This window comes from Bufo gargarizans, chromosome 6 (assembly GCF_014858855.1).
Source record: "Bufo gargarizans isolate SCDJY-AF-19 chromosome 6, ASM1485885v1, whole genome shotgun sequence".
NCBI lineage: Eukaryota > Metazoa > Chordata > Amphibia > Anura > Bufonidae > Bufo > Bufo gargarizans.
Window position 1 is genome coordinate 359,674,204 of NC_058085.1, and position 26,532 is coordinate 359,700,735.

At 45.3% G+C, this 26,532-nt stretch overlaps 1 protein-coding gene across 1 annotated transcript; it reads right to left on the reverse strand.

The window, feature by feature from the left end:
* Window positions 1-10,938: 10,938 nt before the first annotated feature.
* Window positions 10,939-25,894, reverse strand: RBP4 (retinol binding protein 4). Its single transcript, XM_044299017.1, has 6 exons — window positions 25,737-25,894; window positions 25,369-25,528; window positions 21,404-21,540; window positions 20,848-20,954; window positions 13,732-13,944; window positions 10,939-11,231 (listed from the first exon to the last, which is right to left on the reverse strand). Exons 2-6 carry the CDS (start codon window positions 25,495-25,497, stop codon window positions 11,206-11,208), a joined length of 612 nt encoding a protein of 203 aa, XP_044154952.1. The 5' UTR covers window positions 25,498-25,528; window positions 25,737-25,894; the 3' UTR covers window positions 10,939-11,205.
* Window positions 25,895-26,532: the final 638 nt, after the last annotated feature.

Consider the following 26,532-nt stretch of genomic DNA (forward strand, 5'->3'; position numbering starts at 1 on the left):
TTAACAACTGTTCGGGGGGAGACACCACCAGCATAGTCAAAGTCTCCTAAATGGACTGGCGGACGTCCCCTGGTTATCCGGGTGGACCTTCTCAACACAGGGGTCTCCTCTTCCCTTAGCAACGAGGTAGAAGAGAGAGGAGCAACAGGAGGATCTCCATCCGTGAGACCTTGGTCAGGAACAACTGGAACAACAGGAACAACAGGATCCACTAGAGGGGGAGCTGGACCCGGGGCATCTTGAACCGGCTCTTCTGGAAGTGAAGGTACAGTAGGTGCCGGAGCGGGCACCAACAAGTTCAACCATGGTGTCAGAAGCCAATGCATGGGATCAGCGTCATACCTTAGATCACGGACAGCCTGCATAGGATCCTCGGGCCGTATTGATGACTCTGACACCGGGGGTTCAGAGATAGAACTCTCGGCACTGGGTTCTGGTGTCAGGCAGAGCTTTAACCGGTTTCGGTGTACAATTTGGGATCCCCTGCCTTCCCGGGTGATCTCATAAGTGTGAGTTCCAACATTTGGGATTGCAGTGACAACATAGGGACTTTGTTCCCATTTACTGTCCAGTTTACTGGTGCGGCGGTTATTTTTTAACCATACCACAGCCCCTATTGTCAAGGGTTCTGCATGGGCTGCTTGGTCATAGTCTCTCTGCTGCCGGTCTCTAGCATAGTCCATACGTTCCTGAACAATAGCTTGGGCCGTATTCAATCGCCTTTGGTGTTCAGCAACCCAGTCGGTATTAGGTAATGGGTTGATGCAATCAGGTACGAGTACGTCCAAGGAGTGGTCAGCAGGCAATAACCCTTGGCGCCCAAACATCAAATAGAAGGGGGTATACCCGGTGGAACAGTGTATGGTATGATTGTATGTGAACATGAGCTGTGGCAACAGATTAGGCCAATCTCCCCTGGTTTCAGGAGGCACGGTCCTCAGCATCTCTATCAAGGTCTGATTCATTTTTTCACACAATCCATTACCTTGCGGATGGTAGGCCGTCGTCCGGATCTTCTTACAGTTGTGCAGGCGGCACAGTTCATGGAACAGATGGGACTCAAAAGCAGGACCTTGATCGGTGAGGATCTTTTCTGGACAACCGTAGGGCAGGAGGAAGTGTTTCCAGAACAGTTCGGCTGTAGTCTTGGCCGTCTGGTCTCTCACAGGCACCGCTACAACAAACTTAGTGAAATGGTCAATAATAGTCATAGCGTACACATACCCTGAGCGACTAGGTTCCAGCTTCACATGGTCGATGGCGACAAGTTCAAGAGGACGAGTACTTACAATGGGTCTCAGTGGTGCCCTCTGATCATGGTGTTCACCTCGTTTCAAGGTACAGGCTACACACTCTCGACACCACTTCTCCATGTCTTCTCGCATGCCCACCCAGTAAAACCGCTGGCGGATATTTGCCTCAGTCTTTTGGACCCCAAAGTGACCGGATTGATTGTGGTACATCTCCAACACCATACCTGCATCTCGTCGGGGTATGAGAATCTGATGCACCCTCTCGTTGGACACTGGGTCTAGGCTTCTCCGCAGCAACAGGCCCTTTTGTATGAAGAGCTGATGGCGCTGTCTCCACAGTTTGATGAGCTCAGGATCTGTACTCTTACGCCGAATCCTCTCAGGGGTTCTGCCACTGGTGATGAAGTCCAACAATTCACCCAGCACTCTACTTTCAGACTGTAGTTTCACCCACCTTTCTTCTTTGAGTTCAGGCCTACTGGAGGGTGAAGGAACTGCAGCTCTGTTACTGGTAGCCCGAGCCTGATCCTGTTGAGCAAATTTATGGTAGAAGGCCGGCATTTCTACCTCTTCCCAAGCATCTCGCACATCATCAGGAGCTGTCTCTGTGGGAAGCCTGGATAAAGCATCAGCATTGTCATTAGTACGTCCAGCACGATATTTTACAGAGAAATCATAGTTGGCGAGGCGAGAGGCCCATCTTTGCTCCAAAGCCCCCAATTTAGCTGTATTTAGATGTGCCAGAGGGTTATTATCAGTGAATGCAATGAAGGGGGTAGCGGCTAGATAATCTTTGAATTTTTCCGTCACTGCCCACACTAATGCCAGGAACTCTAGTTTGAAGGAACTATAATTCTGGTCATTTTTCTCAGCTCCTTTCAAGGAGCGGCTTGCATAAGCTATCACTCTTTCTTTTCCCTCTTGGATCTGGGCTAACACAGCCCCCAGGCCTCGCTTGCTAGCATCAGTATACAGATGGAAGGGCTTGCTGTAGTCTGGATAACCTAACACGGGAGGCTCAGTCAGTTTCTTTTTTAACAACTGGAACGCTATCTCTCTTTCTTTATTCCACTCAATGGGCACTGGAGTTCTAGGACTTTTCTTGGGCTGCCCCCTCAAGAGTTCCTGGATAGGATCGGCTATTTGAGCAAAATGGGGGATAAAACGTCTATAGTAGCCGGCAAAACCAAGGAAACCCCTCACCTCTTTGACGGTAGTGGGGACCGGCCAGTTACGGACAGCCGTTAACTTATCAGGGTCAGGTTGTATGCCCTCTCCGCTTACCACATGCCCCAGGTATTTTACCGCAGGTTTGAGCAAGTGGCACTTGGATGGCTTTACCTTCAGGCCATATTTGATAAGGATTTCAAATACCTCTGCTAAGTGTTTCAGATGGTCTTCATATGTTTTTGAGTACACAATGACGTCATCTAGATACAGCAGCACTGTTTCAAAGTTTTTGTGACCCAAGCACCGTTCCATTAGTCTCTGGAAAGTTCCTGGGGCATTACATAACCCGAACGGCATACAATTGAATTCGAACAGGCCCATGGGAGTGGTGAAAGCCGTCTTTTCCCTATCTGCCGGGGCCATGGGTACTTGCCAGTAGCCACTGGTCAAGTCCAATGTGGAGAAATAGGCAGCGGAGCCCAGAGCAGTTAGTGACTCTTCAATGCGGGGCAGTGGGTACGCGTCTTTGTGGGTTATTTGGTTAATCTTCCTATAGTCCACGCAGAAACGGATACCACCATCCTTCTTCTTTACAAGGACCAGGGGTGCCGCCCACGGGCTACGACTGTCCCGGATTACATTAGAGTCTTTCATCTCTTGGATCATTTCTTTTACAGTCTGATATGAAGTAGGCGGTAAGGGTCGGTATCTCTCCTTGATAGGAGGATGAGAGCCAGTAGGTATCATGTGTTGTATGGCACTAACCTCTCCATAATCAGTAGCATGTTTACTGAAGGCCTGGTGGTGCTCTTTGACAAGCTGTAGTATCCCCTCTTGTTGACGTTGGGGGGTAGTCTCGTCCCCGACATGGAGCTCTTCCCACCAGGGCACTTGTGACTGGGGCACCGGCGGACATCCGCTGACTACAGCTGGCGGCTTTTCTGTCACTGGAAGACGGATGATGTCTTGGAAGAACACCTGAGAAAGCTGGGCAACAGGGTCATGCTTAGTAAGCGCAACAGGATGATCACTCAGGTTAATCAGACGGACAGGTACTTTACCTTGGGAGACGTTCACCAGGCACTTGGCAGCTCTCACGTAAGGGTAGTTCTCCATCTGGATTGGTTCCACCAGGGCTGGATAATCTTGGCCTTGGACTCCCAGGACAGCACGACACCATAAGAGAGTTTGGGAATTAGGAGGCAAAGTCACAGGCTTATTATCACGAATCCTGGCAGTACAAATTTCTCCTTTCCCGTTAGCAAACCTCTGCTGGGCACTTAACACAGTGATAGTCTTTTGAATCACCCTCTTGGATGCAGAGGAAGCGGTGGGCAGAGTCTGGTGTAATACGGCAAGTATTTCTGCATAACAGTTTTTGAAGACATTGGTGCCTAGAATGACAGGATGTCCTCCTCTGTCGCCAGCCTGTACTACTATCACCCCCTGTTGAGGCAAGGTTACTTCTCCCACCTGCAGGGTGGGTTCCCAGTATCCATGGATCTTTACCGGTTTGCCATTGCTGGCGACAATCTCTACCCAGGATTCAGGCGGCTGGGTCAATTGGTTGGTGTCCCAGAATCTTTCAAAGGCGGGCAGCTGAATAGTAGTGACCTGAGACCCAGTATCTAATAGGGCTTCAAAGGGGACCCCGTTAATCTCCACATTGATTTTAGGATGGGATCCTACATACCGTGGCATCCAATTTGGATCTTTTGGACCTAGTGTTCTACCTCCCGAGGGGTGGTCCTCAGCCTCAGGGGTTGCCCGTTTAACTGCCAGCAAGTGGATTCTGTGTGTCCCATCTTTTTGCAGTATGCACACACGGGCCGCTTGCGACCCCTATTGCGCCTCCCAGGATCCCTGGGGTGAGTCTCTTGGTATGGAGGTGGGAACGGCTTAGAGGGTGACAGGAACTCCTCTTCTGACATCATAGGTTTTTCCCATTCCTCCATTTTTCTGCACACTCTCTCTAGGCTTTTAGTGAGGTGATTTACTTGCTCTGTCAGCATGGCGATAGTATCGGTAGCTGTAGCCTGAACAGCTTGACCGGCCTCAGCTCGGTTAATGATAAACGGTTTTGACCTGCAGGCTGATAACTCAGGTGGGGTGTTCAACTCTGTAGATACTGCTGACCCCAGAATTTTTATAGCCAGTTCTTTAAAGTCCAGAAAGGTACTGTTAGGGTGTTGGGCGGACAGCATCTTTAATTGGGTCCTTATTTGCTCACTAGCCACTCCGGTAATAAATTGTTCCCTCAGGGTCTGATCCTGGTTATCAGCTTCCTTGGGATCTATCTGAATTACAGCCCCCAAAGCCTCCTGAAGTGATAGGGCATAGTCACGGAGGGACTCACCGGGCCTCTGTTTCTTGCCAAAGAAGTGCATCTTTATCTCTGAGGCAGTCCTTGTTTCAAAAGTGGCCCTGAGGCGGGTGAATATCTGCTCTAGAGTACTCCGTTCCGCAGCAGGCCAGGATAATACCTCTCTGCGGGCAGCCCCCTCCAGTTGCGCTAGCAAGATTTCCATTTGCTGATCGGCATTTATGGGGTATAGTTTGAATAAGGCCAGCAACTTTTCCTTAAAGTCCCTTAGGGTATGGGCCTCTCCGTTATAGCGGGGAAACCATGGGGCCCCAAAATAGTAAGGCATGGTAAAGGGCATCATGCTGGGGGCTATAGGATGATTAGGAGCCGCAAGCTCTCCCGGGTCCGGCCGCTCGGCAACTCCCGGATCTGACATGTTAACTTATTACGAGGTGGCTGCTGGTGACTAAAGGGGCCGGAACAATCCCCTTCCCTCCGGATACAAGTTCTTACCGGTATCGCCGGGTTCGCGCAGGCCAAATCTCGTGAGACTCCGGACGTCCTGTGTACGCGGTGACGTTGCTGACGCAGGAAAAGCAGGGCCGCGGCGGTGCGATGATGAAGAGGGCGGGATTCTCTGTGTCTTTGAAGGGATCCGCCCACGGAGGTCCTCAGCAGCGCGGGAAACTTTACTCCAGGCGGCCGGTGGCCATCTTGATCCTGATTCCCTGACAGCAAGCAGGGTGTTGCAAAGTCCAATAAATCACAGTCCACAAGTACGATTTTCTCTCTGGGGGTAGCGCAACACAGTACAGCGTCTCTGATTCCTCCCAGGCACAATTTCAATCCACCGGCTTGGAAATAAAGGGTACAGTCTTTGTAATACGGTGGTGGAATAGTTAAAGCACACAGTTCACACTTCTCTGCACTGTAGAAGTATGCGGATCCTGTTCGTGACGCCAAAAAGAGCGATGCAGTGTCCCAGGGGGTCAGTAGTGTATGCTGGGCTTTGTAGTGCAGATTGACCACTAACCTGGGATCCACTGTCGTCTTCAATTGGGGCAAATACTGGAACAGGCAGGTATTTAACAGTTCGTGACGCCAGTGTCAATTAAACGGTGACACGCCGTGTATGGTATCGTAGAAGAATGAAGCAAGCATAGGATAGCCAACAAAAACTGGAACTTTTACTGAATATCAGTGGATACAGCTGGTTCTTGGGAGTACAGAATGGCCGGTCTTAGCAAGGCATTATACAGAGTGTTGATTACAGGAGATGCAGTACAGGCGGTTTGCACACTATTCCTGACTGGTCCTGCTACATGTGACTTTCTCTCCAAGGTCTAATGCCCTATAGCTGGCGTACCCTTGAAGCTGTCTTTATATAGTACCTCCTCTGTTGTCTGGAGTACCTCTTGCTTTATCTGATCGGCCTCTGTGGTATTCTTTGTCTTCAGGCTGTTTAGCTATGCCCTTCTGACTTCTATGCATAAGGACTCAGGAGGGGAACCCTCTCTGTACTGAGTCTGGAAACTTCTACCCTTCTGAGCTAGGCCCTAGCCTATTTATACTGAACTGGGGGCTCCCTCTGCTGGCTGTTATAAGGATTGCCGGTAACCGGCCTGACTGGCTTAAAGGGAACTACACACTCAAATCTAGCAGTGTCGGGTAGCCTACCCGTATGCTGCACAAGAGTCACCTCTGCTGTGGAGGATAAGTTCATCTGAGTCATCAGCCTCAGAAATCGCAGGTTAACAGCAGCTCAGATTAGAGACCAGGTCAATGACACACAGAGTTCTAGCAGCAGACACATCTCTAGAACAACTGTTAAGAGGAGACTGTGTGAATCAGGCCTTCATGGTAGAATATCTGCTAGGAAACCACTGCTAAGGACAGGCAACAAGCAGAAGAGACTTGTTTGGGCTAAAGAACACAAGGAATGGACATTAGACCAGTGGAAATCTGTGCTTTGGTCTGATGAGTCCAAATTTGAGATCTTTGGTTCCAACCACCGTGTCTTTGTGCGACGCAGAAAAGGTGAACGGATGGACTCTACATGCCTGGTTCCCACCGTGAAGCATTGAGGAGGAGGAGGTGTGATAGTGTGGGGGTGCTTTGCTGGTGACACTGTTGGGGATTTATTCAAAATTGAAGGCATACTGAACCAGCATGGCTACCACAGCATCTTGCAGCGGCATGCTATTCCATCCGGTTTGCGTATAGTTGGACCATCATTTATTTTTTAACAGGACAATGACCCCAAACACACCTCCAGGCTGTGTAAGGGCTATTTGACCATGAAGGAGAGTGATGGGGTGCTGCACCAGATGACCTGGCCTCCACAGTCACCGGACCTGAACCCAATCGAGATGGTTTGGGGTGAGCTGGACCGCAGAGTGAAGGCAAAAGGGCCAACAAGTGCTAAGCATCTCTGGGAACTCCTTCAAGACTGTTGGAAGACCATTTCAGGCGACTACCTCTTGAAGCTCATCAAGAGAATGCCAAGAGTGTGCAAAGCAGTAATCAAAGCAAAAGGTGGCTACTTTGAAGAACCTAGAATATGACATAGTTTCAGTTGTTTCACACTTTTTGTTATGTATATAATTCCACATGTGTTAATTCATAGTTTTGATGCCTTCAGTGTGAATCTACAATTTTCATAGTCATGAAAATAAAGAAAACTCTTTGAATGAGAAGGTGTGTCCAAACTTTTAGTCTGTACTGTATAACTGCACTGCTGAACGGCAAATATATTTTCATTTTGCCACTAATACATGTCACAAAATGCTTTAGAACATATAACTGCACTGCTGAACAGCAAATATAGTTTTCTTTTGCCACTACTACACGACAAAAAGAGCTGTAATTTTAGCACTTCACCACACAACAGCTTATAAGCCCTTTTTTCCCACTAATACAAGCTTTAGAACACATAACTAGGCAAGGGCAAATAAGAGGTAGTAATATTTCCTGGACAAGGGCAAATAAGAGGTAGAAATATTTCCTGGACAAGGGCAAATAAGAGGTAGAAATATCTCCTTGTAGTAAACCCTGTTAATGGCTGTAACACCCCAATAAAAAGAACGGTTTGCTGGAATTACAGAGCTGTATAATGGGAATTTGGATCCCCAGTCAGTGCAGCAAGGTGTAATAGGATTGTTCCTATTACCCAGGCTGTAACCTCCCCTACTGAACCCTGTTCTACATAAATGCTGTGGAATGATTCCTCCCTATCCTTTCCATACACATTGAATAATCTTCCCCTGAACTTGTAAATCGTTTTTTTTTTTTTAGCACAATGAAGTCTTTCCTAGCACTGTCCCTAGCGCCTGCTGACGTCTTTCCCTGCACTAAGTACACTGGAAAATGTCAGAATCCAAGATGGCTGAGGCTATTTATAGGGCTGTGACATCACAAGGTTGGCTGGCTGCTGATTGGCTGCATGCATGGTATTGTTGGTGATCCCGCCTTCCCAGAGTTCCTTTCTCCATGTCCTCACAGGTGCAGCAGCCATTTTAGGAAAAAATTTGATTTGTCACCACGAAGCATGAGGAAATTCTGATTCGGTGCGAATCTGATTTTTCCTGAAATTTGGATCGGCTTTGATTCACTCATCTCTATTTCTGATCATGTTCGATCCTTGGTGTTGGATAGGTGATAAAGTAAGGGGCTCACCTTTGGTTTTATGTCCCATATGGCTCCTTGGAATGAAAAATGGAGATTGGTACTAGAATTGGAGTGGATTAGTAACATAGTAACATAGTACATAAGGCCGAAAAAAGACATTTGTCCATCCAGTTCGGCCTGTTATCCTGCAAGTTGATCCAGAGGAAGGCAAAAAAAAAAAAACTGTGAGGTAGAAGCCAATTTTCCCCACTTTAGGAGAATAAAAAATTCCTTCCCGACTTTAATTAATTATTTCCGCATTAAGTGGTCATGATAAGAAACTTTTGTCCAATTAGAAGTTGATGTAGGTGTAACTTATGTAGATCAGTGGTCACATGTAATAATGGTGTCATCTGTGAGGGTAACAATGAGGCTAATGGACTGCAGCACAGTGTGGAAAACCTGAATTATAATACAAATTATTCCTTTCTTCTCTGGGGTATAAGAAACGGTGTCTGGGGGTTTTAAGCAGGTACTGTCTTTTTACACAATCTGCCTGACTTTTATATTTATTTCAATGCTGTCTTGCTGCTCTTGTCTCTGAATAAACAAAAGAATCTTCTCAAAGAAGAAGTTGCTTCAAGAAGTTTTGTGTTGCTGCGGCCAACATTTGTGCTAGGGGTCAGCCCCCACTGCATGGAAAGAGACCCGCTCAGGATGTCTTCCGTTCCGTCAGCATTCCATTTTGTGTCCGGTCATAAAGATGGAAAAAACGGATCTGTCCTGGTTTTATAGGAGCCTAAAAAAACTGATCTGTTTAGATTTCGCACAACCACACATCCTAACGGAACGGATGCATCCTGATGTGCAAAATTAAAACGGATCAGTTTAATTCCGGTATTGAGATCCTCTACCAGATCTCAATACCGTAATTAACAACGCCTGTATGAAAGTAGCCTATGAGGTGTATGTGACACTGAGTGTGATTATGTTATTTTTATCTTCATACTGACTTGCAATCCTACGCTGTGCTCCCACAAACCAGCAGTAAAACGCATTGAGAGGACTCCTCTTTGAGTCCTCTCCATTATATGCGTGAGCCCAGGAGTCCTCTCAATGCATTTTACTGCTGGTTTGTGGGAGCGCAGCATCGGAATGGAAGTGAGTGTGGAGATAAGGATTACATGACCGGACTCAGCATCACTTACATTATACACCGCTTACTCCAGTTTGGGGGATGTTTCAGATCTGACAGATTCCCTCTAATAGGACCTGTGCATGATATTGTACCACCCAGTGTGCAGGTGGGCCTCTCCATGCCTGATGCCAGATCTGGTGGGAGAGTACGCCTGGCCGTACATTTTAAAGAAGGCTACCTTCTGTACATGGGATATATTCTTCTAGATAGCTTTATGACTTGTCCCATTCATTGGACCATAAGTCTGCTATAAAACATAGATTTTTTTTAGTGATGTTTTTATATATATATATGTATATATTTGCTAATAACGCTTGTATTCATTATGTGGCATTATTTTTTATCTTTCTGGGTTCTTGTTAAAATGTAGCATGCTGGATCTTGACATTTTTTCATTTTTTCTTTTTGACAGTTTTCATAAATCCTAGCAAACAATCCGATTGCAGCTTTTATTTTTTAGAGGCAGAATATGAAATAGAAGCTGTCTTGTGACTGGTTGCTATGGGCAACAGTTTTGATAAATCTGCCCTACTGTGTACCAAAAACTTCAGAAAAAAACACCACAAAAAACATATGTGGCAAAACAAAAACAAAAAAAATCATGTTTTTGCTTATTCTGGGGGATTTTCTTTCTGACCAAACTCAGGACCCTTAATTTTTATTGAAAAGTAGTTTCGGATTAATTTGGGGAAAGAACTTACACGGTCCTGAAATTGGGATTCATATGTTGTACAATATCATACCAAATATGCCAGTTGAGACAAATAGTTCTGGCCCCAAATCAAGCAGGTCCGGTAGTGTTTACAAAAGCCCTATCTATTTTCGGTCCAGAGCAGCCTGAAATTGCGTTGACTGTCTCTCAAAATTAGGGACAGTCCCTTAGGAACCATGCACACAACCGTTGCATACAACGGATACTGGCCGTATGAGTTCCCCTTTTTGCCGATTTCTACGTCCTGCCCTCTGTTAGACAAGTATAGGACATGTTCCATTTTATTTTATTTTTATTTTTTTCGGGGCTGTTGAGTGGACAACACACGGTTTGCAGCCAGATTGAAATAAATGGGTCCGAACAAAACTACGATCATGTGCATGAGCCCTAAATTTGGGACTGTTGGCACCCATACAGTATGTCTTCATCTGAAGATCTGAAGCTCTCTAGTATTTGTTATGGGCTCGGATCTGTTCTAGTTTACAGGAAGGAGTACGACATCTAGGCCAGGCCTGAGATCTCACTCTAGCATTTGCATCCTGTCCATACAATTTTAGGGGCTTGGTTTTTGGAATGAATCATTCAAATTCCACATGTGGGTATTTTCCACATTGGAAACGTGAAGTCGCCAGCTCCTCATGAGTCTATTTCAGGTCTCGGAAACATACTCGGAAAAGACATGAAATAAATGCAGTTTCTTTAAAGTGGACGTTTATTGGATCATTTCTGGAAAGGGTGAATCAAACATATCACAGAAAGCTTTACAGAAGGAATCAGCTTGTGTGCGAAGTGCTGCAAACATCATACAGTAAAACCAAATAAAATATGTACATGGCTGCGGTCATCATTTCAATACGTTGCCTCGTATCCAAGATTCATTATAGATTTACTTGAAAAGGTAAAAGGATGCAGAGGGTGGCAGGATCTTCTTGCAGACTTGAAATCAAAAGGCTCCTGGTATTTATTCTGTGGTTTTATCACAGAACCCTGGAGGGAGACAAAAGGGTCAGTCATGGAGGCCAGGAACAGGATTTTATATGTGTAGGATACAGGACATAAAGCATTCATCTGATTAAAGGGCACCTATCATTTTAAAGAGGACCCGTCACCTCTCCTGACATGTCTGTTTTGGTAACTACTTGCATTCCCCATGTACCTGTAATTGCAATTCTGGAGATTTATCAAACTGGTGTAAAGTAGAACTAGATTAGTTGCCCATAGCAACCAATCAGAATCCTCCTTTCATTTTTCGCAGCTACTTTAGGAAATGAAAGGTGGAATCTGATTGGTTGCTATGGGCAACTAATCTAGTTCTACTTTACACCAGTTTGATAAATCTCTCCCTATGTTGTGCCATTTCTTTATTACACAGTTGAGTCCCATTATTATGACCATTTCTTCTTTCGATGTCTGTAGCCCGTAGCTAATGAAGGACGTCACGGCTTGGAGGGTATATACGGTGTTTGATAGGCAGTGTGCACACATATCCCTTGTTGCTGTCATGGGTGAAAGGGGTCATTTATCGGAGTGGTAAAAAGAGACGATTATTGGCTTTCGGGTGAAGGGTGCAGCATTTCTGAACCTGTGCCGTGTGAACTGTTCTCGTGCTGCTGTCGTGAAAGTGTCATGAGAGTGGACAAATGGCGTCATTGTGAATAAGTGACGTGAAAACTGGGAAGCACAACGTACAATTGACGTGAGAGGTGGGCTACGAAGGTGCGCAAAAGGGGACATCAGAAAACAAGCACCCTGCAACCATTGCTGGAAGAACACAAGATGGTGGTGGCAGTGTTATGGTCTGCGGAATGTTTTCGTGGCATTCGCTGGGCCCACTCATCCATGTGAAAGGCACTCTCCACCAATGTGTATATGAATCTGTCCTTGCAGATCAAGTACACCCATACATGCTGATTGTCTTCCTTGGAGCGGATGGGATTCTCCAGTAAGACAATGCGACATATCACATGGCTAGAAATCTCCGAAATTGGTTGGAAGAGCATGACAAAAGACTTCCAAGTTCTAAATAGGCCCCCTAATCCCCACACTTGAACCCAATGTAGCATCTGTGGGACCACTTTGATGGTCGTGTTTCCTCAATGGATCCCCCCCAGCAGCTGTGGGATGCACTGCAGTCAGCATGGCTCCAGATACCTGGGACAACCTACCAGGACCCAATTCATAAACGTCCAACCCATCTAGCTGATGTCCATGCTGCACACGAGGGTGACTCTGGATATTAGCTGGTGGTCATAATAATGTGACTCGACTGTGTATAAATAAATTGTGAGCAATAAAGGCTTAAATGGGTAATACCAGATGGGGGTGCAAAGTTTGACACTGGCAGCATCAATTGTATAATTTCAGACTATGTACCCAACTGGAAACCTCCATCTGCACATTCATTGCAAACTGCTAGTAATTTATTCATCACTTTTAGCCAGAATTATGAAGGAACGGCACATCATAGAGTCATAGGAATAGATTCTCCAGAATTATTATTACATGGGAAATTTAAACAGTTACTAAAGCGGACATGTCTGGAGAGGTGACAGTGACAGGCCCTCCTTAAAAAACTTTTGACACGTCAGAATCTTCAATGATGAAGTTTCTCTTCATATCATTTGTTACTTTAAGTTATGGAAATGTATGTACACATTGTTAAAGGGGTTTTCTGACTTTTTTATACTGATCACCCATCCTTTGGACAGGTCATCAGTATCTGACGGATGGGGCTCCGACACCCGGGACGCCAGCTGCTCAGCTGTTTGAGAAGGTCACAGCGCTCCTGTGTGTGCAGCGGCCGTCTCGCAGCTTTCCCTAGGCCAGTGAGAACACATTTCCCTAGGCGCAGCTCAGTCACATAGAAGTGAGTGGGGCTGAGCTGCGATACCAAACACAGCCACTATACAATGCACAGCGCTGTGCTTCGTCAGGTGTGAAGAGGCAGTGGTTCAATTATCAGATAGGCGGGGGTCCTGGGTGTCGGACCCCCACCAATCAGATACTGATGACCTACCACCATGCATAAGGTAATCATTTTTGTCTGGAATGTTCCTTCTGCATCTGATATTAATCTACAGTACTTTGAGTTTCCATTCACCAATTTCAAGATCTGTGATCTGTCAGTTAATGGAGATAATATAAAAAGTGTTTTCAGCGTGGTTCTTCGATGTAGCATCAGCACCAAAATCCAGAAAAAAAACTCTGTGTGAGCATACGCTTTAAGATTTTAATTGTTACAAGTTTCATGTGTGTATATAGCGCCACTCTTGTTCACAGGCTATGTCTGGTACTGCAGCTGATCTGGGCTTCAATGCCATGGTCAGAAACAAGGACAAAAGTATTTTTCTCATGTAAAGGATAGGTCCCTCATGTATGACTTATATAATACATAATGGCTGCCCCCATAGTTTATAGTAATCCTGCATTTCAAATTATAAAGCATTTGTTCCATACGGTGTATTAGGATGAGTAACATTCTCCTTACCGTTGTGCCTAACAATTCTGTATTTTCGGTCCAAGCAGAGCTCCTCCTGCTTCTTCCTGACAATTCTTTGTATCTCTGGGGTCAGGCCATTTGGATCACGGGAGAAAATGAAGGAGTAGCCGTCTATGCATGTGCCATCCACATCTTCCTCACGGCATGAATAGTGAACGGCATAGTTGTCATAATCAGTATCCACCACCCAGTGGTCGTCATCTGAAAGCAAAAAAAGAGGTCATTGAGATTTACAGGACATGGTCAGAGCGATACAGTGACAGGTATAGTACTTTTACAAGGGTGCCGGTCTGTGACCTTATATAAATTTAAGGAGTAATGTGTACTGCCCTGGAGCAAGGGTACCTTGGACTGTGGATGTTTGTGGACATTAAGCCCTATTGATTCTACGCAAAGTCATCAACTCACTACTTCAGTGCACTGTGAGTTATGCTGTTGTGTTCACATATACTGTTTTTATATTGGATTTTGCATGTGTATTGTAATATATCCTGTTCATTTGTACTATTACCTCACTGCACTGTGGAAAGGGTTAATGCACAGCCAGTTAAAACTGAGAGATTTGGGACTTTTTATCCATGCACTGAGAAGTTAGAAAGAGACTATGCAAAGTTTTGGGGGAAAACCAGACACACTGACCTTTTGACTTGTTTACATCTCAAGACTTATTTATGTCTGGAAAAACTGCTTAGGGTACTTCCACACTAGCGTTTAAGAATTCCGGTATTGAGTTCCGTCATAGGGGCTCAATACTGGAAAAAACGTTTCAGTTTTGTCCCCATTCATTGTGAAATCCTCTTTAAAATAACATAGAATAGAGGAGGTTCAGGAGGCGGTGGACGTGGCGGTGTAGGTGGAAGCGGCGATAGAGGAGGAGGTTGTTTTTGTTTTTTTATTAGTTTTCTTTATTATTATTATTTTTTTAAATTGAGAAGACCCCAAAACATTGGGAAATAGAAAAGAGAATGCAAAGAGGAAGTGCACTGGAGTATAACAATGGCTGGGTACGGCTGGTATACTTGTCTACTCAGCAAAAGGTACAGACATGTCCTGTGGGATCCATGCCTGGTTCATTTTAATGAACGCAAGCTTGTCCAGGTTGGCTGTGGACAGGCGGCTGCGCTTGTCTGTGATCACCCCCTGTCGTGCTAAACACACGTTCAGATTATACACTGGCTGCAGGGCAGGCCAGCACCTCCAAGGCGTAAAGCGCAAGCTCAGGCCATGTGCCCAATTTGGAGACCCAGAAGTTAAATGGGGCAGACCCGTCATTCAGTACGTGTAGGCGTGTGCACACATACTGCTCCACCATGTTGCTGAAATGCTGCCTCCTGCTAAGACGTTCCATATCAGCTGCTGGTGCTGGTTGTTGTGGCGTGCTGACAAAGCTTTTCCACATTTCGGCCATGCTAACCCTCCCTTTTGAGGTGCTGGTGATGCCCCAGCTGAGTTGGCGACTTCTACCTCCTCCTCTGCCTTCACCTTGTGCTTCCACTGAGCCCCCGCTGTTAGGTGGGAATGCCATCAGCAGCGCGTCTACCAGAGTGCGCTTGTACTCGCCATCTTCCGTTCACACTACAGTGACGGAATTAAGGATGTCACGTTGTCCTTGTAGCGGGAATCCAGCAGCGTGGCCACCCAGTAATCAGCACTGGTTAGAATGTGGGAAACTCATCGGTCGTTGCGCAGGCACTGCAGCATGTAGTCGCTCATGTGTGGGCTGCCCAGAGGCAACGACAAGCTGTCCTCTGTGGGAGGTGTATCGTCTGTGTCCTCTATATCCCCCCAGCCATGCTCCAGTGATGCCCATGAGCTGCTTTGGGTGCCACCCTGCTGTAAACACGGTTCCTCCTCCTTCTCATCCTCCTACACATCCTTCAGAACTGTGCCCTGGCTGGACAGTTGTGTATCTGGCCTCTGTTGGTGCAGGAACCCACCCTCCGAGCCACTTGTGAATGACTGGCCTGATAACCGTGGAAATGATCCCTCTTCCTCCTGTGCCACATCCTCCTCCATCATCGCCCGAAGTGTTTTTTCAAGGAGACATAGAAGTGGGATAGTAACGCTGAGGACGGCATCATTGCCACTGGCCATGTTAGTGGAGTACTCGAAACAGGGCAACACGACACACACGTCCTGCATGGAGGCCCAGTCATTGGTGAAGTGGTGCTGTTCCGCAGAGCGACTCACCCGTGCGTGCTGCAGCTGAAACTCCACTATGGCTGCTGCTCGCACAGTCTCTCCAGCATGTGCAAGGTGGAGTTCCACCTTGTGGGTACATCGCATATGAGGCGGTGAGCTGGAAGGCTGAAGTTACGCTGCAGCGCAGACAGGCAAGCAGCAGGGTGAGAACAGCGAAAGCGCGCAGAGATCGGCCACACTTTCTGCAGCAGCTCTGACATATCGAAGTAATTTTTCAGGAACCTCTGCACCACCAAATTCAACACATGCGCCAGGAAAGGGACATGGGTCAAACCGGCTAGGCCCAGAGCTGCTATGAGATTTTGCCCGTTATCGCACACCACCAGGCCGGGCTTGAGGCTCGGTGGCACCAACCACTCATCGGTCTGTTGTTCCATGCCCGTCCACAGCTCCTGCGCGGTGTGGGGTTTTTCCCCCAAACAGATGAGTTTCAAAACTGCCTGGAATTTTGAAATGCTGGCATTCAGGGCCAGGGATCGCGGGTGGGTAGGGGGGTATTTCCTCTTTCTCTCCAGTGTTTTGGAGATGGACAGCTGAATGCTTCCATGGGACAGTGTGGAGATGCTTGGTGATGGTGACGGAGGTGGTGGCGTTGCTGCTACATCCTCTGTTTGCTGGGTGGCAGGTGCCACTGTCACTCCAGAGGGGGAGGAAGAGGCCTATACTGCAGCAGAAGAGGGAGCAGGAGGAGCCTGAGATTTTTCGTGGTTTTTGAGGTGTTTACTCCACTGCAGCTTGTTTACTCCACAGCGTGCAAATCACTCGCGTCTTGTCGTCAGCACATTGTCTGAAGAACTGCCACGCCAGGGAACTCCTTGGAGCAGGCTTTGGTGTGTTCAGTCCCTGGGTGTGGTGTGGCGGTGAGTCGACCAGCACTCGCTAGGATGCACGCCGCGCGGGATAGGACCGATTCCACGTGCAACCAAATAGAGAATCCCAGCAGACGCGACTTTAATCTTCAAGGAATTTTTTTTTCACAAATCAATGTCCCATCATCTAGGACGCGTTTCGGCAACTGCCTTTTTCAACTTGTTGAGCCTTTTTCAACTTGTTGAAAAAGGCAGTTGCCGAAACGCGTCCTAGATGATGGGACATTGATTTGTGAAAAAAAAATTCCTTGAAGATTAAAGTCGCGTCTGCTGGGATTCTCTATTTGGTTGCACCTGGGTGTGGTGGGCAGTAGAAGGCATACTGGCTAGGGGACGGCCACTCTGCTTTTGCACCCTGCTCCATCTTTTGCTGTGCGGCTGGCGCTGTGTTACCACCACCTGTTCCTCCAAACTGCACACGTAATTCGCATGACCTTGATTCCATGTGGGGTCTAAGACCACATCATCCTCCACATCATCTTCCACCCACTCTTCACCCCTGCCCTCCTTGCCGGTCTGCACACTGCAGAAAGCCGCAGCAGTTGGCACCTGCGTTTCGTCATCATCAGAGATGTCCACATCCTGAAACATAAGTGGTTGGGCACCGGTGCACCATTATTCCACTTATGAGGCAGTGCTATGTGAACGGCCCACAGAAACCCTGCCAGCAGAGTCATCAAAAAGCATAAGAGACTGCTGCATGACTTGGGGCTCAGACTGCTTGGCTGATTTGCAAGGGGGTGAGGTGAAAGACAGATGCCCATGGGCTGCAGGTGCCACCTCTGTGCTTTCAGCAGGGGACCGGGTGGGAGACAATGTGAAGGAACTGATGGCACTGTCAGCCACCCAATCTACTACCACCTCTACTTGTTCTGGCCTTACCATTCGTACACCAGTTTTCGGGCATACAAAATAACGCTGAAGTTTTTGTCATCTATGTGCACCTGAGGAAGGTGTAGCTTGTAGCTGGCACAGATCGACCACGTCCTCTCCCTGCAACAGTAGCTACACCAACACCAGCAGCACCACGACCAGGGCCACGTCCCTTATTCGATGCTCTCCTCATTCTTTGAGGTCACCCACCGAACTAACAGACGGATTAACTATATTAATTTCCCTGTCACGTATGCAATGCAGGTATGTTTCACAAAAAATGGGTATATGTCACCAACCGAACTAACAGAAGGATTAACGGTCCATTCACACGTCCGCAATGGGTCTGCATCTGTTCCGCAATATCGGGAACGGGTGCGGACCCATTCATTCTCTATGGGGCCGGAAGAGATGAGGTGAGCACACTATGTGCTCTCCGCATCCGCATATCTGGAGCGCAACCCCGAACTTCTGGACTTTGGCCCGGACTTCCGGCCCGTGGCTCCGCAAAAAAACTAGAACATGTCCTATTCTTGTTTGCAATTTACGGATGCGCAATACACTACGGATGTGTAAATGGACCCTAACTGTATTAATTTCCCTGTCACGTATGCAATGCCTGTGTACCTCGCACAAAAAATGGGAATATGTCACCCACCGAACTATCAGACAGATTAACTATTATGCGAAAATTAGTGGCTCACTCCCTGTTCCACTATTGAATAGGTGCACTGCCCAACAGCACTCCCTGTTGCTGGTAAAGTGAAAACAAAATTGATTGGATTGGGCGTCACTCAATATCAAGCAACCATAGACAAGTTGGATTATATATCAGATATTTTTATATCACTTTAAAATAATTCACAACATGTTGCATAAAACTTACACACTAAAACAATAATGTTAATACTTAGGTTAAAACTCTATGCACTGGAAATCCTTGGGGGGGGGGGGGGGGGGGGCTGTTAAGCCAAAAAAAGGTCCGAAGGCACTTGTGACTATAAATTGTACTCGTGACTATGGATTTGCGTCAGTTGTAGAAACGCACCGTTTATGAAAGAGTCATTAACATCCACAAGTTAGCAATAGTTGAATACTGTACTATGTACAGAGTACTTTACCGCTCTTGAATTCGGCCCACTTGTACACCAACTTTTCAGGTGCAATGCTCTAGTTGTGAGCTTCAAGGACCTGTCGGTAGAGTCTTATGTATTTTCCCCTCTCTCCTGGATAGCGATGTAGTTTCCTTTCACTGCTCTGACCTTCCAGGACCTATGTGGCGTCCCACGTGGTTTGCTGGGCGGTCAGGTGACTTGTGATTCTAGGCAGGGTTTTCAAATAGATGATGGTAGCGATAATCTGTTTAAAGTCCAATTGTAAATATGCGATTCCAACGTGTTGCTTCTTGATGTTCCCTCACTGTCTTTACCAACACGTTGGAATCGCATATTTACAATTGCACTGCAAACATCTACAGATTATCGCTACCATCATCTATTTGAAAACCCCACCTGGAATCACAAGTCACCTGACCGCCCAGGAAACCACGTGGGACGCCACATAGGTCCTGGAAGGTCAGAGCAGTGAAAGGAAACTACATCGCTATCCAGGAGAGAGGGGAAAATACATAAGACTCTACCGACAGGTCTTTGAAGCTCACAACTAGAGCATTGCACCTGAAAAGTTGGTGTACAAGTGGGCCGAAGTCAAGAGCGGTAAAGTAGTCTGTACATAGTACAGTATTCAACTATTGCTAACTTGTGGATGTTAATGACTCTTTCATAAATGGTGCGTTTCTACAACTGACGCAAATCCATATTCACGAGTACAATTTATAGTCACAAGTTCCTTTGGACCTTTTTTTGGCCTAACAGCCCCCCCCCCCCCCCTAAGGATTTCCAGTGCATAGAGTTTTAACCTAAGTATTAACATTATTGTTTTAGTGTGTAAGTTTTATGCAACATGTTGTGAATTATTTTAAAGTGATATAAAAATATCTGATATATAATCCAACTTGTCTATGGTTGCTTGATATTGAGTGACATCCAATCAATCAGATTTAGTATTATATTTCTGTGTCAGGGGTGCAATGCTGGTGTATTGCACCCACAAAAAATCTTTATGCTGTAGGTCACCCACAAAACAAATAGCCAGATTCCTTACTCTGTCCCTCAGTTCAGCTGCCTGCTTCCTGTCCCTGCACTACTCAGAGCTGATGGGCGGTGCTACATGTGATCCAGCTTATATAGAGGCTGGGTTACATGATGCACCGACCAATCACAGCCATGCCATTAGTAGGCATGGCTATGATGGCTTAAAAACTTGCTGATTGGCTGCCCTGCAGCCTCTCAACAAGCTTTATTAAATGCCCGAACTCGAACCCGAACTTTTCCAGGAAAGTTTGGGTTCGGGCTCAGGAACCAGAACTCGCAAAGTTCGATACGGACCCGAACTTTACAGTTCGGGTTCGCTCAACACTAGTTATTACTGTATATATGCAGTACATTATTTGTGGGCCCTGGTCAGTATTGATGCAGGTGGTGCACTAAGGTAAAAGAGGGCAGCAGGAAAACACCATTGTTTTCTGCAGTACCGTATTTGGGCACACTGACCAGCACTGCGGACACACTACTAGGGTCAGTATTAGTGACAGGAACAGTACACACAATGGTGAATTTGTGTTTCTATTGCAGGTTGGCATTCTCTGGGAAAACAAGAAGCCAAAAATGGCTCTGTGTCAAAATGATCAGAGGTTAGTTGTAACAGGAAGAAGTAGTTATAGTGGTGTGGGTTAATCGGCGAAGTCTGAAATTTTATGACTATAATGGAAGCTATCACCTGTGAGTCACAGAATTTAATTGTGCATTTTACTGCATCAGATCTGTGGTGAATTTTATTTGTCCATTTCTGTCATCTGTGCATGTGTGGTAATATTGGTCTTCCTATGCTATTATTTAAAAATTTAACAGAAGTTATTTTTACGGCATCACAATTGGGGTGGGGTGTGTTTGGTCTTAGTCCCTAGTGCATTGCGAGATGTATACATGGCCCTGCGTACATGTAAGCAAGCTTCATTTGTGGATAAAGATTTAAATCTTGAATAATATTATGTTTGGTAATCTCACTATAAATTGTGAAAATTCAGAAAAGATTTACTTACATCCTTTTTCAAGGTGGGCAAGGAGACCATAATAATTCATCCTAAATTTAGCAGGGTCCTCTGTCTCCTGGAATATGCCCACCATATCAGCACATGTTTCAATGGTTCTGAAAAAATACACATAGACCAGCAGTTAGATGTACTGTTGGATACTATACTATTTTGTTGTAATAAAATGGGGAGAGGTGATACCAGAAAGCCAAGAGGTAAATATTGGTTTCTCAAAAAGTTACAATAGCAATGTTATCCTCCAGGAAAACGGAAAATACTCCTACCCCAATATGAAATGTTGACATGAATAATTAGCTCCACTTTGGACAATCTTCTTCCATGAAGGGTCTGATGATAAATTGATCATAAGCGCTAATGATCAGTTAAGTAGGGAACCCTACAGCAAGTCTTGCCTAGAGCACCACTACTGGGGAAATGACGTATTACATAGAAGCCGCTCAAGTCAATGGGCTGTCAAGCTGTCTACCTTAGTCTAAAATGGACATGTCTACAGAGGTAAGAGAGAGTGCTTATCTTCTAATAAACTAGCTTTGGAATTCCTTACTGCAAGAGAACGACTCGGCCTCGGGCTGTTGCTGTCATTTTTCCATTTCCATCCACATAGAAATTTGCCACTATGTTGTCAATAAGAAACAGTCCTTCTGGGTCCTTCTTGGCCACTGCATACCAAGTCCCAGCATACTGAAAAGAAACATAACGGTAACCTGTTATCTATATGTAAGAAAGGATAGGAAACAAATCCATAGTTTATAGATGAAGGTTTCATCTTCACGAAACAAGTCCTGAGTCCTAAAAAATCTCTTAAAGGAGTTTCCGTCTGAACAAAAATGTCTGGCAGTGCACTCAGAGGGGCTTAAAAACATAAAAGAACAGATACTCACCATCATCAATCTCCCTGCAGCTCTTCACTTCTTGTCCTGGCCCAACACACAAGAAATGTCAGGAAAATTCTGCCAAAACAATGACTGGCTGATCGTTGAGGCCTGTTACTTACTAAGCAAGCCATTCCTGATGTGCCAAAGTGGGACAGGAAGTGAAGAGCAGCAGGGACAGAAACAGCGTTGTTACAGCAGCTAGGGGGATTGTGAGGTTGCGTATACATTCTTTTATGTTTTTAAGCCCCTCTGCACCCACTGCTACCCATTTTTATTTGGCTGAAACACCCCTTTAAGTGCCTGGTATTGCAATGTTTCTCACTATTCACCTCCAGCTATATGTTCTATATCTCTCTCGTGTGTCAATACATGTTAATTTGCAGGAAAAGTGATGAATTTTGTTAGTTATTTGCTAGAATTCTTATTTCTGTAACATAAAAAATTTGATATGCAAAGAGGTATCTCCCAAGAAAAAGAACCATCTCACCAGAGCCACCTATTGGAAGTGCCACCCTATGAATCAAGATCCAACTTTCCAACAAGACTTGGAATTTGACATGGGAATATAGCCAGCCCAAATGTCCTTCGATAGACAGCTGTTTCGGGGGGCTTGCCGCTTATCAGTAGGATTCTGGTTGGCTCAGTGAGATGCCTTGGAAGCGGCTTAGGCAGGGTGCTCAGTCTCCTTAAAGAGATCAGTTCTGTATGGAGACTTACTGGAATTCAACCAGAAAGAGAAACATATTGCCAGTGCCACCTATGGGAAGTGGCTCTCTATGAGTCAAAATCCAACTTTCCAACAATCCAGAATCCTACTCTGTACTGACGAGGGGCAAGCACCCAAAACAGCTGTCTATGGATGAATATCTGGCTTGGCAATATTCCTTTTTAAAATCCCAAGGCTTGTTGGAAAGTAAGATCTTGATTCATAGGAGGACACTTTCAGTCGGTGGCACTCTTTGCATATTTGTTTCCCATGGAGCATTGCCAATAAGTCTTCATACCATGGAGTACTTCCAGTAAGTCTCCATACAGGACTGGTCTCTTTAAAGGGGTTGTCCGGGTTCAGAGCTGACCCCAGACATATTCTCTTCTTCCCCCACTAACTCAACCCCTCTGATATTAGTATCCGAGCATTTCATGCTCTTATACTCTCCCTTGCCCTGCACTGTAACGTGCAGGGCAAGGGCTTTTTTGCTTACATTTTGACGCTGCTAGGCGGAGGCTTCCGGTGACGTCGCCAGCACTGGATGGCGGGCTTTAGTACTGCCTCAGCCATTTTACAGGCACTAAAGCCCACCCACTAGTGCAAGGGATGTCACCAGGCTGACTGCTAGGCAAAAGCCTCTGCCTAGCTTACACATGGAGGGCCCGGTAGGCCATTGAATCTCCAGGAAAAGCCCTTGTCCTGCGTGATTTAGCACACGGCATGGAAAAACATCAGAGCATTAAATGTTAATATCAGAGGGGCTGCCTGAGTGAAAAAGGGGAAATGTCCAGTTTTAGCTCTGAACCCAGACAACCCATTTAAGGAGATTCAGCACCCTGACTAAACCAGATGTAAATTTGATAAAAGCTAATACGTGACAAAACATTACAGAGGTTATACCTAGAAAATAGTACTTAAATCACACAAAAGATAACATCTTTTTTTTATCGTTTAAGCATAACTACTCCTATGTACATTTATAATTATTATGGCTCCCCTTCAATGTGATGTGCAGAAGTTTTAATTATTAATGATCATCTATACAGTGCAGATAGAAAACACCAATGGGGTTGAGTGAGATTAAGAAAAAAAAAAAAAATTTTTGGGGGGGGGTGGACCGCGCCCTTCTGTTTATAGGCTGTGTCTGGTATTGAACATGAGCCCAATTCACTTGAATATAATAACATGTCATACCAGGCACAACCCATAAATCAGTGTTACTGTTTCTTAAAAAAAAAATCCTAATCTCAGAAACCTCTTTAAGATATTTTAGTAATTTTTTTCCACAAAGGAAGAGTAATAGAAGTAATTAACTGCTGGATATTGCTCCTTACGGCACTTTGAAATGTGATATTAGAACAAGATTTATTAATAATATTAGATCAAGTAATTAAACTGCAGACGCTCACGTTTGCATAAGTTGTGCCAAATGACTAAAGGCGGCTCTACACATTCAATAGCGGCTGACAGCTATCTTTCCCGACCCCCGCCCAGCTTCCCTACACACATACATGTTTGGCTTGGAGGAACGTCTGTTCTATGGGGAGAGAGCGGAGAAAGCCGCTGCCAGACGGTTCTGGCGGTGGCTTATCTCCCGGGAAAACAAAAGGATCAAGCGAAATCATGAATTTCATCCGATCCTTGTCAGGCCATGTACCTTCAATAGTTGTCGGCCAAACACTAATTTGGTCGACAGCTATTTCTCCTAACACCCCCACCACATACACATGCATGCTTGACAGTAGAGCATGTATGTATTATCAACTGGTAGAGAGGAACAAGCTGCCACCAGATGCCTCTCCAAGTGACTTATCTCCCCTGAGAACAAAAAGAACTTCAACATGCTCTATGCTTGTAACCCACCTACATTATCTATTGGGGGAGAGGTGGGAAACCCCATACACATCGGATGGCCACCTTAAGTTCCAGTGTTATTAGGTAGAGGCGATTGGAGAGCTGTTGTAGCTGATTTTGTGCCCCACTGTGACATGAGGGGAGATATTGTGGTAAAAACAAAAACATATTGGTCAAAATTTCCTAGACTTATTTTACACCAGGCTCATGCTTCTTAATTCATCTCGCATATTTAGAACTATGCAACAACTGCTATGAGCAGGTATAAATTTGCGCAATTTTCAGGGATTTTACTTAATAAATAATCCTAAAGCTACATCTTCTTGGAGACAAAAAGCAAAATTAAAAACTGACATGAACTCCTTACTACTGGTGGACCAATACTTCTGCAGGGTCAAAAATTAATGTTTCCTCTATAGGTTCAGAGAAGTGAATCCACCAGCGAGCACAAGAGTTTGAGTAGCCCAACAAAGAGCTCCCCATACCTCAACTTCCAGTTCCCTGTGACAACTCCCAGTGAATATAACATGAGTTAAAAATGGACATTGTAGTGAACTGCAGCCATGTCTAAAAACCATCAAGAATTTCAAAATTTAGATCATTGTTCATGGTCATTTGACCACTAGAGGGCATTATTACATGAATGCAGATGGATATTTCACTCTACAAGTAGGGACTGGAGTAATAGAAATGTGTATTTATGGTAGAAATGTGTTAGTTGTTGCAGTATGACTGGTGCCCAATGAAAATATGGGACATTAGTCTTCATAAGGCTTGTAACCAATCAAATGGAGAATTCCTGAGTACGGTTTGCAGCTATTAATTGCATTATTAATTTGTTATTAATAGCAGCGTTATAAAGGTTGTGTGGGTGGACAGCAGAGATATCAACTTAAACTGGAGAAACTAATGGTCTTCATCGCTGGTGGTGTCCTAAGCCCCATTTAACCCAATGCAACTGCCTCCTTTGCCTAACATATCATTGTAGAAAATTATAATTAATAATACTTCCTTCAACTTTTTAAATACTTTCCAAAAGTTATGAAGACTACATATGTAATAAGCACCTACCCGATATTTGTCAAAATTTTGCATCACCCTGAAGTTGCTCACGGTGCAATCTCTGGTCTGATATTTGAAGGCTACAGAACTCCCAAAATAGCATAGGGCAATTAAAAGCCCAAAAACCTTTAGGTCCATCCTTTCGAATCCTTAAGATCGGCTTTAGAAACTGTATTAAAAAGAAAAAAAAAGTTATAACAAAGTGGAATAAAAGTTATACAAGACCAGAGGGTGTTGATCTCTACAATGAAGGTTGTAATGTAATAAGCGTTATTATAGGTTTGCATGGATGAAGGGTGTAAGGTAGGGTTATCATGGATGCATGTTCATAGGGACAGTGCAGGCAATGCTATGCAATAGATATAAGAGTAGCTTACAGAAAGTCCAGCTGCTTCCAGATGTAAGAAACCCTGGAATGCAGGGTCTGGGAGGTTTATATACAGCTCGGCAGTCACACGGTTTCGTAACATCAGCCCAAGGTAAAAGACCTGTGTTTGAAGCTGCCACTCCATCCAGTCCTAGCTGGATAGAGGCCCACTTCAACAAACTTGCATAACATCAAAATGTGCACTTTAACCCCCAACCCATCACTTACAAAAAAGGAGAAAAAAACAACAAAAACCCTACAGCAATCTCATGAGGAGAGAAAATATGACACCCCGCGAGAGAGCATATTTGGGAGCATAGTCTGTGGCTCAGAGGTATTTGGCAGTGACCCAGCTCTCTGGGAGGGCACACAAACTCCATTCATGTGCAGTCCTGTTGAAGAACTGCTCTGTTTTGTGCTGCACTTCACACACAAACATAACTTTCCATCATGCTTCATTCTGGCTCCTCTCAGGACAAGTTCAAGTTCTTCACTGGATGATTTGTTCTGGCATTGAAACAATGTATATTAAATCCTGGGTCTGCAATTTCAGGGACCCCCATCATGGCCCATTAGTGGCATCAGCTATTTGTGTGGGTTATTTATTCAGTAGTTAGATAACTGGGACTTCAAAAAGAATATGACACTAGAGGAGACCCCTCCAAACCAGGACATCTACAAGATGAATCCAGCACATGCCCATCCAAAGACACAAATTGTGCGGAGTCATTCTGGTTCAGGGTCATAGGTATAGGGGGTGGAAGAGGTAGAAGTAGCACCAGAGCCCTAAAGACCACACTATTATT